The sequence below is a fragment of the Myotis myotis genome, unplaced genomic scaffold (genome assembly GCF_014108235.1).
Source record: "Myotis myotis isolate mMyoMyo1 unplaced genomic scaffold, mMyoMyo1.p scaffold_m19_p_49, whole genome shotgun sequence".
Classification (NCBI taxonomy): domain Eukaryota; kingdom Metazoa; phylum Chordata; class Mammalia; order Chiroptera; family Vespertilionidae; genus Myotis; species Myotis myotis.
Window position 1 is genome coordinate 450,799 of NW_023416356.1, and position 13,363 is coordinate 464,161.

General features: G+C 48.9%; 1 protein-coding gene across 17 annotated transcripts in view; it reads left to right on the forward strand.

Annotated features, from left to right (window-relative positions):
- ATE1 (arginyltransferase 1) overlaps positions 1-10,951 on the forward strand; it is a 51,827-nt gene extending 40,876 nt beyond the window's left edge. For 3 of the 17 annotated variants that reach the window (XM_036307695.1, XM_036307681.1, XM_036307686.1), the window contains exons 9-10: positions 1,131-1,251; positions 6,473-7,992. In XM_036307695.1, the coding sequence (XP_036163588.1) occupies positions 1,131-1,251; positions 6,473-6,969 (618 nt within the window). In that variant the 3' untranslated portion in view covers positions 6,970-7,992. The other 14 variants (XM_036307698.1, XM_036307699.1, XM_036307697.1 and 11 more) reach the window with 10 other exon arrangements.
- The last annotated feature ends 2,412 nt before the right edge of the window (positions 10,952-13,363 follow it).

Here is a 13,363-nt window from a genome sequence, read left to right on the forward strand (position 1 = left end):
GCTTCCAATTAGAAGCCAGGAACGCTCACTTGGGTGGATATCATATGAAAGCCTTTCTTTACTTTTCTCTCATTTTCTTTTTCCTGAGAAAAATAACAGTCTCAAGTTCTTTAACTTTAATTAAAGAAATAACTTCTTTTTTGCATGTTGTTTAAACTTATGCAAAGAAAAATGTAATATTCAGAGAGAATTCTTACATGTCAGATTTGTAAACATATATAGTCCTGAATACATAGGGGTTTACATATATCTTATGAAGGCCAAAAAAAAAAAAGTTTTTAAAAGATGTTAAAGCCTTTTTGAAATTGAAATCATGCATTTCTGGATTTACTATAATCAAAGAGTAGACCTTTTAACACTTAACTTTAACTTTGTTAAACTAGTCATTCTAGTGCTTTCTTCAGGGTTGTTACAGGGAATTTTCCATTATAATATAAATAATAAGCTTTTCTTTCATTTTTCATCAGTTGTACGTTCAGTTGTAAGAAGTACTTCTGTAGGAATCTGGGAAGATGTAATCGGATAAAAGAAACATCCCAGATGTTTCTCTGAAATTTCTATATTTTTTAGACTTCTCTTTATTTACATTTATTAGTTTAGATTGCTCATGGACGTGGAAGTATGTTGTCAAGACAGTACCTTTTAATTTATTAGAATGAAATGAAATTGTCAACTGAGTCTACAAAGTGAGAATTTTGTGACTAAGGATGATGATGAAATTTTACTTTAGAAAAATAAGTTCATTTCATATTTAAATTAGAATACTCTCATACATGAAAAGAAATTTCCCTGTGTTATTAACTAGCATTTAAAAGACAACTTGATTTTGAAACTGGATATTCTTAGCAATCAGCTCAGCAAAAATCATATGTCAATTATTTCTCCCAAAAGAAATAGGAACCCAAATCTTCCAGATTGGCACAGGCCTCCCAGTGGTCCTGTGTCACGCAGAGGCCCTGGATGCCCTGGATGCCCTGTGACTGTGGGTGGGGCGCGGGCATTGCTAGAGTCAATGAGCCTGACAGGAAAGCCTCTCTGGCTGCCTTCCTTACATGTGGTGCAACCCTCCCAGGAGCCTCGGAACGAGGGCGTACGGTGGTAGTCATGCCTTTTCCCTCATGTCTCCTCAGGGTCATTACAGACCTTCCGACTTGCTGTGTCCTGAGACGTACGTGTGGGTGCCCATCGAGCAGTGCCTGCCTTCCCTGGAGAACTCCAAGTACTGCCGTTTCAACCAGGACCCCGAAGCAGGTATGTGTGGAGCAGAGCTCGACGGGAAGCCGTGGCTCTGGTCCTAGAATTCATGTGCTGGGGCTGTGGCTCCTAACAGGGTCCAGAGAGCTTTCTGTCTATTGTAGAGTGTGCATGAGTGTGTGTGTGTGTGTGTGTGTGTGTGTGCGCGTGTGTGTAAGCGGGACCACATGCATACACACAACAAATAGCTTTGCAGAGAAATGCAGACAACTCGTGTGCTGGTGCTCCTTGCTGACTGAGTTCCTCATTCGATTCGTTTTCACATCTTGCTTGAGGGCTGACTCCAGCATTCGTTACTTTTACTCTCAGAGTGCGTAAGAGTTGTTCCCCCGATTACTTAGCGACCAAGATAGAAATACTGACCAGTTGGACTGAGTAAAGTTGTGGAAGGGTTTCAGGGTGGAGCTGGGCAACAGGCTGTGATGGCTTTTGGTTTTGTGATACTTTCTTGACTTTCTTCTTGCATTTCTATGCTTCTCCTTTTCTGCCTCTTGCACCTCCTGCCCAGAAAACCCAGCACATTTTCTCTCCTGTTCCCCATGGGTGCTCCCCCTTTTTTTAAATAGTGCATCGAAGTGTGGTGGAAGCAAGTTCCTCCTTGAACCCTGCTCGCTGCATTCATTGTTGGGAACTCAGTCCAGGTTCCTCCTTTATCCTGTGCTCACTGTCATTGGTGGAAGCACTCACTGCTCCATCCTGCCACCTGGTCCGAGTGAGGGCACCGGTTCTGGTCCTGCCCTGCTACGCCAGTGGTTGGGTCCGAGCCCCTCGGCTGGGGCTGGACCTTCTGGGCTACTGGGTGGTAGACGGAGAAGCCGTGAGAAGCTGTGGGTGTGTGAGGGAGTCTTTATTGTAGGAGCTAGTGGCCATGTAGCCATTGCTAACAAGGAGCCACTGGACAAAAAGATCTTCAAAGCGAAGTCCCATTCAGCAGGTAGCTGCCCACGGCTAGTTAACAAATCATCTTCCCACACAGCAGCAGGAGCCTCTGTCCCCACAGCTGTTATCTGAGCAGCCGCAGCTGCCTCTGGACCCACCGCCTCTCATCATAGCCGCCTCTGAGGTCTCTCTCCGGCTCTCTCCCGCCTCTCTCTCCAGCACACTGGCTGGTCAGTCACATGCATTAGACTCCTGAGACCAAAGTAGTGACATCATGTTGGGGTTGTAGAAGGGCACAGTGTACCGTGAGCTTGCTGTGTCCTTGGACACTCGATTCAGAGTCCCATGCTCAGAGTGGCCCTGGCACCGGGTACTGTAGGTAGAGCCTTTCATACTCTGATGGCCTTGAGCATCTGGCGACTCTGGTGTGGTTCCCACGGAGTGTTAACAAAATTCAACAGTAAATCTTAAAAGATCTTACTGGCTGTGTTCAATGACTCGTAAATCAGGCAGCTTCCCACCTAGCAGACACCAAGGAGCTCTGAGGAGCTGTGCACAGTGGACGACTTTATAGGCAGAAGAGGGCGGGACAAGGAAGTCACACTAACAAAGAGCTGATTGGTTGTGGCAGGGTCTGCCAGGAGTCTGTCAGGCAGTTCTCCTCAGGAGTGCTGACCATGTCATCCCAGCTGGGCCGGTGTAAGGCCCGGCTCCTGGGGAGGCTGACCCTGATAAAGCGAGGCAGTGAGTCTCGGTTTGCTGACCGGGCTGGGCCCAGGGGACTCCACTCGGGGCCTGTGTTATCAGTATTGAATATCACAGTCCAGACACTATTTGAAATCAGACTTATGTCCTGTGGTTTTAGGAAATTAAAGTGCAATTTCTGCTGGAATGTTGTGCGTGCTGTGAAGCATGGCCGTCTGAGATTGAAGTGGCGTTCGTGAGAAACCTCCTCTCTGGGGCCAGGGTTGCTTCTGCTTACCCAGACGCTGACGCAGAGAAGTAGTGCTGTCGGTCAGCGGGTGCTTTCTCCCAGGTCCTGGCTCCCCTCCAGCCTCCAGCAGTCAGATCCCCACCGAAGGCACCGCCGCCACCCTAGTCTCTGTGAAGCGCAGTGGCTACGCGTGCACCAGGGCCCACCTGTACGAAAAGTTACATTTCCCATCCTGAGTGGCTGTAGGCCTCTGGGAGCCTGTTCCTCCCTCCTCTACAAATACACCCCCCCCTCCCCCCCACACACACACACTGGAGATTTAGGTTCTATGGTTATTTCTCAGCTAGGAAGACTGGGTAACAATAAAAACCCGGTGTATTTCCTGCTTTTAAAGCACTGGGGTGGGGGTGGGGGCCTGACAGCTGAAGTAACTTGGAAAAGTCTAAAGAAATCACCAGCAGGCCTTTTGTTTTTGGTTCAGGACCTCAGGTCCCACTGTAAAGACAGGGTCTCAAAGGTTTCTCAAATGATTATTTATTTTATTTTTGTTACTCCTCACCCGAGGATATTTTTCCATTGATTTTTAGAGAGAGTGGGAGGGGGAAAAATAGAAACATTGATGTAAGAGAAACACATCGATGGGTTGCCTCCTGCATGCGCCCTGACCAGGGCTGGGACCAGGAGGGAGCCTGCAGACACAGTACGTGCCCTTGACCAGAATCGAATCCAGGACCCTTTGGTTCGCAGGGCGACACTCTGTCCACTGAGCCAAACCGGCTAGAGCTCAAATGATTTTTAAGTCTTCCGGTTGTTTTAAATTGATAGTTGGATATGGATAGATTGAATATTTATCAATCTTGGTGTATGCGGCTGACACTAACCAACTGAGCTGCCTGGCCAGGGCAGGTAGATTTAAAAATTTCTGCATCAAAGTTACATCTTACCTCTTTTTAAAAATTACTTTAAAAGAATACTTACTGGGACACTAATAGAAATTTGTCCAAATGTATGAAACCACGCTCAGGAGATTGAAGCGACACCGTCTCCTGCAGCAGCGCGTTGCTGGGTGTGCGCCCCTGCTCTTCCTTGTCTGGGCACCCTCGCTGTTACGCCTTCTGGGAAATAGCCTGACTCATACTGACTTTGGCCTTTCCATAGTTGGGTTTGATTCCTGAGTTGGGTCTGTCGTGCACTTGTCTGACAATCCACATTCTCCCGTTACATCGCACTCACGCCCAAGTACATGTGGCGTCGTTACCATCGCTGTGCCGGCCACTGTGCAGCTCTCTTCATGAGGAACGGTTGTCGTGGTTACGTCATAATGCTGTAGCAACGCACAAGTGAAGAGGATCACCTCTCATCACGCTTCGGGAAAGCCTACACGTTACCAAATCTCCCTGAGAAGAATGAGTGTGTTACGTCCCATGAGGATAAGTCGTGCTTTGCGCTCTCGATGCGCTTCCTTTGAAGCACCTGTGTCTCCTGTGAATAAAAAGCTAGGAAATCAGACAGTTGTTTCTCGCGTTTTCCTTGAAGATCAACACGTAGAACTGATGGCGTATTTGTGTCACTAGTGATGGAGCGCGTGTCTCAGAAAACGGGGTTTGCGGGATTGCCTTCCGTGTTGATTTCCTGAAGTCAAGTGGATGCATTAGAGAAGGAGGGGAGGGGTTCTGCAGTGACACATCCGGCCGGCTCAGGCACTGGCGGGCCTGCCGTGGACGCGGAGTCTGGTCTGGGATCTCACAGTGGCTTGTCCTCGAGCCTCTGCCGTCCCTCGGGCTGCTGGGCGTGGGCACTGAGGACGTGTGTCAGGCAGACGGGCACGATGGCGGCTACCGAGGGGTTTTGTGAGGACTTAGGACACGGTTTTCCTCCTTTCATAAATAAATCCTAACAACTAATTTATTTTTAATATTTTAAGTGTCTGGTAAATTTGTTTAGTTTTTAAATTGGTTTTAAAACTAATTCTGTATAGTGTGCCAAGAATCAGAACCTGCCTTTATTGTAAATATGACTGGGGGTTATAAACCTGCAGAAAACAGAAATGTATTATTTTGTCTATAACAATAAGTGGTTTCTGACATTAATACAGTGTACCTATTGAAAAGGTGATTGATTTAATTTTTTGTCTGTAATTTAAGGCATGGTAAAAATATGATAGGAAACTCTGAATTTACATGTTTAAATGCATCTTATGAAATTGTTAAACCTGGTAACTTGGGCAGATGTCTGGTGGAGCAAGGAGGAGAGTGGTAGGAGAGGATTATGGATGGGGATTGACATCACTTTCTATTTTTTTCTGTATTATTTGGTTTTGCAACAAGTACTCTTTTATGATTTAAAAGGATATTTAAACATAATGTGCTTATTACTGAGTATTCAGTAATCTCATAGATGACTAATTCCCAGGAAATTCGTTGTTACTTCAGGTTAGTGAAATACTTTAAACTTTATATTGTATCGTTCTTTTTATTCTCTTATTACATGTCTCGTTGATCTCTGTTCCCTTTTCCTAAAGTACTGGCCGTTTTAAATATGGGTGTGTTTTTTTTAATTGATTTTAGAGGGAGAGGAGATGAGAGGAGATGAGAGCAGAGGGAGAAAGAAACATCGATCGGCTGCCTCCTGTATGCACCCCAACCAGGGTTTAAGCCGCAACCTGGGCATGTGCCCTGACCGATAATCAAACTAGAGACCTTTCAGGGCATAAGATGGCACTGAGCCACACTGGCCAGCCTGTGAATTTTCTTCAATAAGTATTATATTGGGGAATTTTTTTTGGAGATTTGTGACAATTTGAAAAAACAGATGAAACGCGTAGCTTAGAAATAGCAAAAAAACACTTAAGAAAAAGCCATGTCATGAATGCATAAACTACTGTATATAGGTAGTAGTGCATTTACCACCATAAAATATGCACAAATCTATTGTAAAATATCTGACATAAAATTAACAAACTTACACATAACCACAGACTGCACGTGGCACCATTTGCTGTGGAGAAAAATGTAAACAAACATAGAGGTGTGTTCAACCGTAACGTCGTGAAGAGCTGGGTGGTGGGGGTAGGTGTGTGGGTTGTGATGCGTGTGGAGAGCCGGGTGGTGGGGGTAGGTGTGTGGGTTGTGATGCGTGTGGAGAGCCGGGTGGTGGGGGTAGGTGTGTGGGTTGTGATGCATGTGGAGAGCTGGGTGGTGGGGGTAGGTGTGTGGGTTGTGATGCGTGTGGAGAGCTGGGAGGTGGTGTAATGCACGAGCATTAATGTGCACGAAACTGAGAGCAGGAACCAGGTGCTGCCTTTTCCTTTGCTGTCGCTTCCCCCCGGGAGGGAGGCGGTGACCTAGCAAATGTACGTGTTTTCCTGTTGTAAAGCACATCGATTTTTCTGCTTCGGTTGCATAGGAAGTTATAAGAGACAACACACTGTGAAGTTGGTATGTCCAGCCAGGGCTGCAGAGCCACTGCAGGTTCACCACGGAGAACGTCTGCTGCAGGGAACTGGAGTGCTTGTGTATGATGCGCGCCCGGGGGCACTGAGGGACAGCCAGAGCTGGGCAGCAGCAGGAGGCCGGCCGCGCGCCTGGCTGAAGAAGGGGCCGGGGGCCGGGCTGCCCCAGAAGCTGGAGCCTGACAGCATCAAGAGCAGCAGGAGCCGCTGCCGAAGCAGAGCCCGGGAGGAGAGGGGAGACGCTGGGGAGAAGTCCTGGCATCTGCTCCCCCAGGTCCAGCTCCCGCAGCGAGGGCAGAGCGCAGGCGGGACACCCGGCCCTGGGGATGGGCATGGGAGCAGCCTTGAGGAGACACCTCCTGCCACGTTATGCTTCCACCTGGACCAAGGGGAAACCGGAAATGGCACTGGATTCGCTCTGTGGTGTGAGGACCCTCTGGTTGCGTCCTAGGGTCCCCTGGTCCTCACCCGTCCACGCTGAGCAGGCTGGTGCTCAGTGGGGGCATGTGGTCTGCTCTCGCCTGAGTGACCTCTTTGGGAAAAGCCGTGGGTGGCTGGCACGCCCATCGCAGGTATCTGGGCAGGCCCGGGACGTAGTCAGCCTGCAAGGCCTGATTTCGCCTCCTCACGAGGTGATGGAGGCAGGTAGCCTGAGGCAAGCGCATGACCTGGCCTCTCAGAAGCTGCAGAGCTCTGTGCTCTGTCTCTCCTGACACTGAACTTGATTTATCCTCCTCAGCTAGTGGCTGTCTCGTGGAGGACACAGTGTCAGTTGAAGAGTCAATGCTGATTATTTAGAATTAGGAGCAACTGTCAGAAATGGAGTAGGTTGGTGTAAACAGATAGTTATTCCTGTTTTCTGTGAAGTTCTAGACATGGCCATCCGGGGCTGGCATGGCCGTTTGGTTCCACGAAGTCTCACGTACCTGGAGTCCTTGGTGATTTTGCTTTTGTTGAGTTGAGGGAAAGCTCTTCACCTCAGGCTCCCAGGCAGAGGCCAGGCTGTCCTCTGGCGTCCAGTGTGCTGCTGACACCCAGAAGGTCCTTTACTGGGAAAAAGCAGACCCGACAGTGACAGCCACAGCCACAGCAGGCTCCGCCGTGTTCTCCGAGACCCTGACCTGGCCGCCCGGGTCCGCCAAGACTGCGAGTGGGCGGAAGGCTCGGCGCAGAGGGAACCCTCAGCCTGGGGTGCGCTGGCTCGAGGAGAGGCACGTCGCGTCAGTCTGCGCAGGAAAGACCTGCGCCTGATTGTGGTGAGACCGTGACAAGATGTGGGGACAGTGTTTCCATGGCACACAATTCTGTCTCCCCGACGTGCCAGGAGCGCACCCTCAGCAGGGCCTTGGGCGTGTCTAACCCGCTCAGGGGTCCTCCTGCTGTGTGCCCTCCCTGAGCCTTCTGCTCTGAGGGAGATCTCAGCGCTTCTGTCCGTCTGTCCAGTGCGTGGCTGTGAGTTAGGAAAAGGAGTCTGCTCTGTGCCTTTTTAATCCGTGTTTTGTTGTTGCAGCGGATGAAGGTCGCAGCAGGGACCCCGACCGGCTGCAGGTGCTGTATAAGAAAGCCATCCTGCCTTACGGCGTGTTCAAGCAGCAGCAGCGGGAGCCGGGCGAGGAGGCCGCCGTGCTGCAGTACGCCAGCCTCGTGGGCCAGGCCTGCTCCGAGCGGATGCTGCTCTTCCGGAACTGAGCCGCTCCGCCAGCCGCACCCCGTGTGCTGGGGCCTGTGCCGCCCAGACACGCCGCTGCGGGAATCCCGGTCCGCCCGCAAATCTCTTTTATTTTGACTATCATATGGCTTTTGTAAACTATTTTGTGGAAATGTACTTGTGAGAATCTCATGGTTAATGTAAAGATTTAAAAAATATGTTATGACCTAGCTCCATAATTGGGGTTTATAATTTCAGAGGTTTGTTTTATGAATAAGACATGGTAAACTTCTCTTATTGTCAATATTTTAGAAAGTAAAATTAACCCGTGAATTGTAAGTAATTTTAATTACAGTTGTGCCTGTTTGTTCTGTTAGAATTCAAAGCAGAGTGTGTCCTCAGATCCATTTAAAACATTAGTTTATGCCAGAAAACAAACAAAACCCTGACATGTGGGGAAGAAGGTGGGGGCGTGTTTCATCGCTTAGAACACGTCTTCTCAGGAGAAGGGAACTGCTGTTCACTCCCAGTGTCCAGTCCCTGCCGAGCGTCACGTCGTGTGGGTCAGAAGGGAGCTGGGGGGCAGGTGCGAGACGGCACAGGCGTCTTGACACCGGGTCTGTGAGCCCCACGGCTCCGCTCGCCGCCGGCGTGGCATGGTTTCTTCCGGGGAAGTTGTTGCTAGTGCTCCTGTCACTCAGTTTCCCAGTGTGGACAGTCCGTCTGTATTTGCCCAGGTACGTAATTTGCTTTGTTTCTAAAAGTTTAGGAAGCGGGGTTTCTAAAGAAAATGTTGGCTCCTGCCTTCCCTGGCTGCTCATTCCTCTGGACTGAGGACACTCGTCGTTGGTTCTTGATTGAGAATTCGTTCCTATCCGGCTGCTTTCGTAGCTGTGGCCTCCGCTCTAGGGTCAGGGTGGAACTTTGTGTCTCGCCCTTTGATTGGGTGTCACTGGGGATGGGACCCTGGTCATTGAAATGAAGCCTCCCCCGCCCCTCCCACTTCGTTTTGTTGGAGCAGTTGCCCCTGTGGCCGCTGTCAGGGTCGCGGGCTGTGCTTGGGAAGGAGGGCAGGTGGGCTGTGGAAGCACGAGGATGGGTGGTTTTCTCCGTTGACCTGTATCTGTTCACGTGTCTGAAGCAGAGCCCGGGGGAGAGAGAAGTTGGGGAGAAGTCGGCTGGTTTTCTCATGCTCTCTCCGCTGACCCCTCGGTCCCGGCAGCCCCGTTCCGGCTTTGGTCTGTGTTGTGTTGCGTGAGCCTTTTGAGACTGCTCTAAAGCGCAGTCATCTGACTCTCACTGCTGCCTTTACATGTTCTTCTACATGCACTGAATTTAGATAAAACATTGTACAATACTTTCAGCCAGCTAGAGCAGAAGGGAGACTCATAAAGCAATGTTTCAGAAGTCAAATGTCTAGACATCGAACATCCAGGAAAACTGCATATTCACTCAGTGTGATTCCACCTGCCGTGTGCGGCTACGTGGCCACCTGGGGATAGTGGTGAGGGAGCCGTGTCCTCTGAGAGCAGGGGTTTCACGTTCTCCTGGAATCCTTCAAAGCAGGCTCCAAGGGCATTCGATTGACTGGCTTATAGCTGCCTTCAGAATCTATAGAAAACTGCTTCTCTTGCCTTCTCAAGTGAAAGTAGCTTAATTTTTCTTATGATTACGAAAATGATACTGTGAGCAATTAAAACATTAAGAAAAATATAACCAAGAGAGTAAAAATAATCAGAAATCCTGCCATACAGAGAAAGATTAGTCCTGTACACTCGTACGTTATTTTAACATAAATCGGATTCCGTCGACATGCTGTTTTCTCAAGTTGTGGGCTCTGAAGGTGGACGTTCTCAGGTGGGATTGGAAGGCGTGAGTGCTCCGGTGTGGTCGGCAGGGAGGTCCTTGGTGCCCTGGGCCCTCGGATGGCAGGTCTGGGCGTCGGCTGCCTCCCTCTGAGCAGGTGGCGTGTAGAGTGGTGTTGGCAGGGATCGCACTGAGTGTCAGCGAGGAGACAGCTTGGACCAGCATGAGCTGGTTTTTCCTGCAGGAGGCTCCTTCAGGGTGGCCGCTGGTCCGCCTGCCGGGACCTGGGCTGACCCTGCGGGGCCTGGTGGCTCAGGGGGGCCTCAGAGGGTCGGCATGAAGATTGGCTCGGTTGCTCACGTCACGTGTTGGGTTTTTTGTTTGTTTTTGAGAACAGGTAGCAGTTTCTTGAAAATCCAGCCATGTGTTCCTCTGCGTCTGCTGCTGCTGGTGGTGGCTGGAAGGGAGAGGCAGTCAAGGGCAGTGGCCGCCTTGTCAGTTGACTCACAGTCCAGCTGGGAAATCATCTCACGCCCTGGCTTCCTCTAAAGACAGAACCTTTCCAAGCTGGTGGCCCTGGTCACACCCACCTTCCTGTCTTGGGGCAGAAGGTACTAGAGGTTCCCCATACGACCATTGTTACTTAAATTAGTTCTGTTCTATTGAAACTTTTGTTCTCTTATTTTTACAAAGTGTAATCTGAGCACTTCTTATATTCTAAAATATAGAACCTGTTAGATAAATATGTAATCATTTGATTAAAATTGGATAAGAAATTACTGTTCATTTTCCCTTTCAAACAAGCTTACCCTATTTTTAATCTATTTTGCAAAGTATCAGTTGTGTATGGTTGCTTGACATAGTGGAATCTATTATGTAAATGAACCTTGTCAGGCTTTGAAGGACGTATGGTTTGATTTTACAGGCTTTCTGTTATTTCAGTGTGAATAAAGGTGAAAAAGAACACGATGACCAGTCACCTAAAACGTGTCTGTCTTTTGCTAACTTTAAAGAAGGGAAATACAGTGGGTGTGATTGGGAAAGGGTTAGGTTGGAAGTTGTTCAAACATGTCCTCTTGTCCCAAAGAGATCCAGTGAGGCCGGACGGCTGGCTGGCATGTTATGTTTTTGCTCTCGTCTGTTCCTTCTGAGCGGCCGATGGGGTAGTGCTCGAGTGGAGACAATAAAGCTGCTTCTGTCCGCAGAGGCTCCTGCCGGTCGATACACAAAAGACACGTGTGCTCCTCTGCTGACCCTGGAGTTCACTTCACCTGCGTGATCGTGTGGAGAGCAGAGAAGCATGGGCCGAAGCGTGACATCGGTTTTCGGTCACTGGCTTCCCGGTCACCAGTCACTTCAGCCAAAGGACCCTGGGCTCCTTCCTCGGGAAGAAGAGGAGGAAGTGTCTCCTCCGGCGAGAACCGGGGTTCCACAGGCACATCGGGGAGCGGACCTGGTGTCACCCACAGGGACTTGCAGGGAAAGATTTGTGACACTCGGATGTAATTCTCTGCAAAGATTTAGTTTACAGAGAAGTTTTCCTACATATCGATAAAGCAGTCTGCTTCAGCTGCTTGTAACAGTCCACAGTGTGTCTACGGAACACATTTACAAGTGTGTGTCTTTCCTGGTGAGTTCATGGTAAAACGAATCCAATTTTCCAAGTTATTCAAATATCAGTTACAATTCCCACGGACATTTTTTCCAGAATAGAAATAGCCTCACTGTTTTTCTTCTTTGCAACGACAGGAAAGTGCACCAAAGACCATGGAGTCGCTTACAGTCCCGACCCTAAGCACCGCCCCTTCACGGGGGCGCCACTGTCGAGTGTTCTGCCTGCACGCGTGCAGCCTGTGGCTTTAAATAAAAATGGACTCATGCCATGTATACTGTTCGTTACTCCTTATGATGTCGTGGAGCGTCTTAGGACATTGTGACGATGCAGTAAGTGAGGAAGGAATGTCATTTCCGCGGCTGCACACTGTTCCGCTGTGTCTTCTCTTTTGAGACGGGGCTGTAATTGACTGGCTTCACAGTTTCTGTCGGTTCTCTGTAAGACTTGGTGATGCCCTGGCCGGTTTTGCTCAGTGGATAGAGCGTCAGCCTGCGTACTGACGGGCCCAGGGTTCTATTTCAGTCAAGAGCACGTACCTCGGTTGCAGGCTCCTCCCCAGCCTTGGTCGGGGGCATGCGGGAGGCAACCAATCAAAGTGTCTCTCTCACATCAGTGTTTCTGTCTCCCTCTCCCTTCCACTCTCTCTAAAATCAGTGGGAAAATACCCTCCAGTGAGGGTTAAAAAAAGACTTGGTGATGCCCGCACTCCGCATTCCGGCTCCCTGGCCGCCAGTGGTCAGTGAGCAGGAGGACTTGTCTTTGCCCTTGAAGGCCCCGCAGGGATGTGACTCATACAGCTCTGCCCTACGCTCCCTGTCCCTCAACTGAACATCTGGGAGGCAGACCCGCACTGCTGTTCTTACAGGCTGCTCACCCCTAACGTTTCCAGTTAGAACGTGTCTGTGAAGCCTGAGGTAGCTCTGGCTGGTTTGGCTCAGTGGTTAGAGTGTCAGCCCAAGGCCTCAAGGGTCACGGATGTGATTCTGGTCAAGGGCACATACCTCGGTGCAGGCTCGATCCCTGGCTCAGGCTGGGGCGTGGGCAGGAGGAAACCAAACCATGTGTCTCGCTCACATCAGTGTTTTTCTCCCTGACTCTCACCCTCCCTTCCATTCTCTCTAAAAATCAATGGGGAAAAAATATCCTTGAGTGAGAATTAATAAATACATGCATACATGCGTGCAACAAACCCCAGCAATACATACATACACACAAACATACAGCAAACCCTAGTAATACATACATACACACATACAGCAAACCCTAGTAAAACATACAAACATACAGCAAACCCTAGTAATACATACATACACACAAACATACAGCAAACCCTAGTAAAACATACAAACATACAGCAAACCCTAGTAATACATACATACACACAAACATACAGCAAACCCTAGTAATACATACAAACATACAGCAAACCCTAGTAATACATACATACACACAAACATACAGCAAACCCTAGTAATACATACATACACACAAACATACAGCAAACCCTAGTAAAACATACAAACATACAGCAAACCCTAGTAATACATACATACACACAAACATATAGCAAACCCTAGTAATACATACAAACATACAGCAAACCCTAGTAAAACATACATACACACAAACATACAGCAAACCCTAGTAATACATACATACACACAAACATACAGCAAACCCTAGTAAAACACACAAACATACAGCAAACCCTAGTAATACATACATACACACAAACATACAGCAAACCCTAGTAAAACATACACACACACAAACATA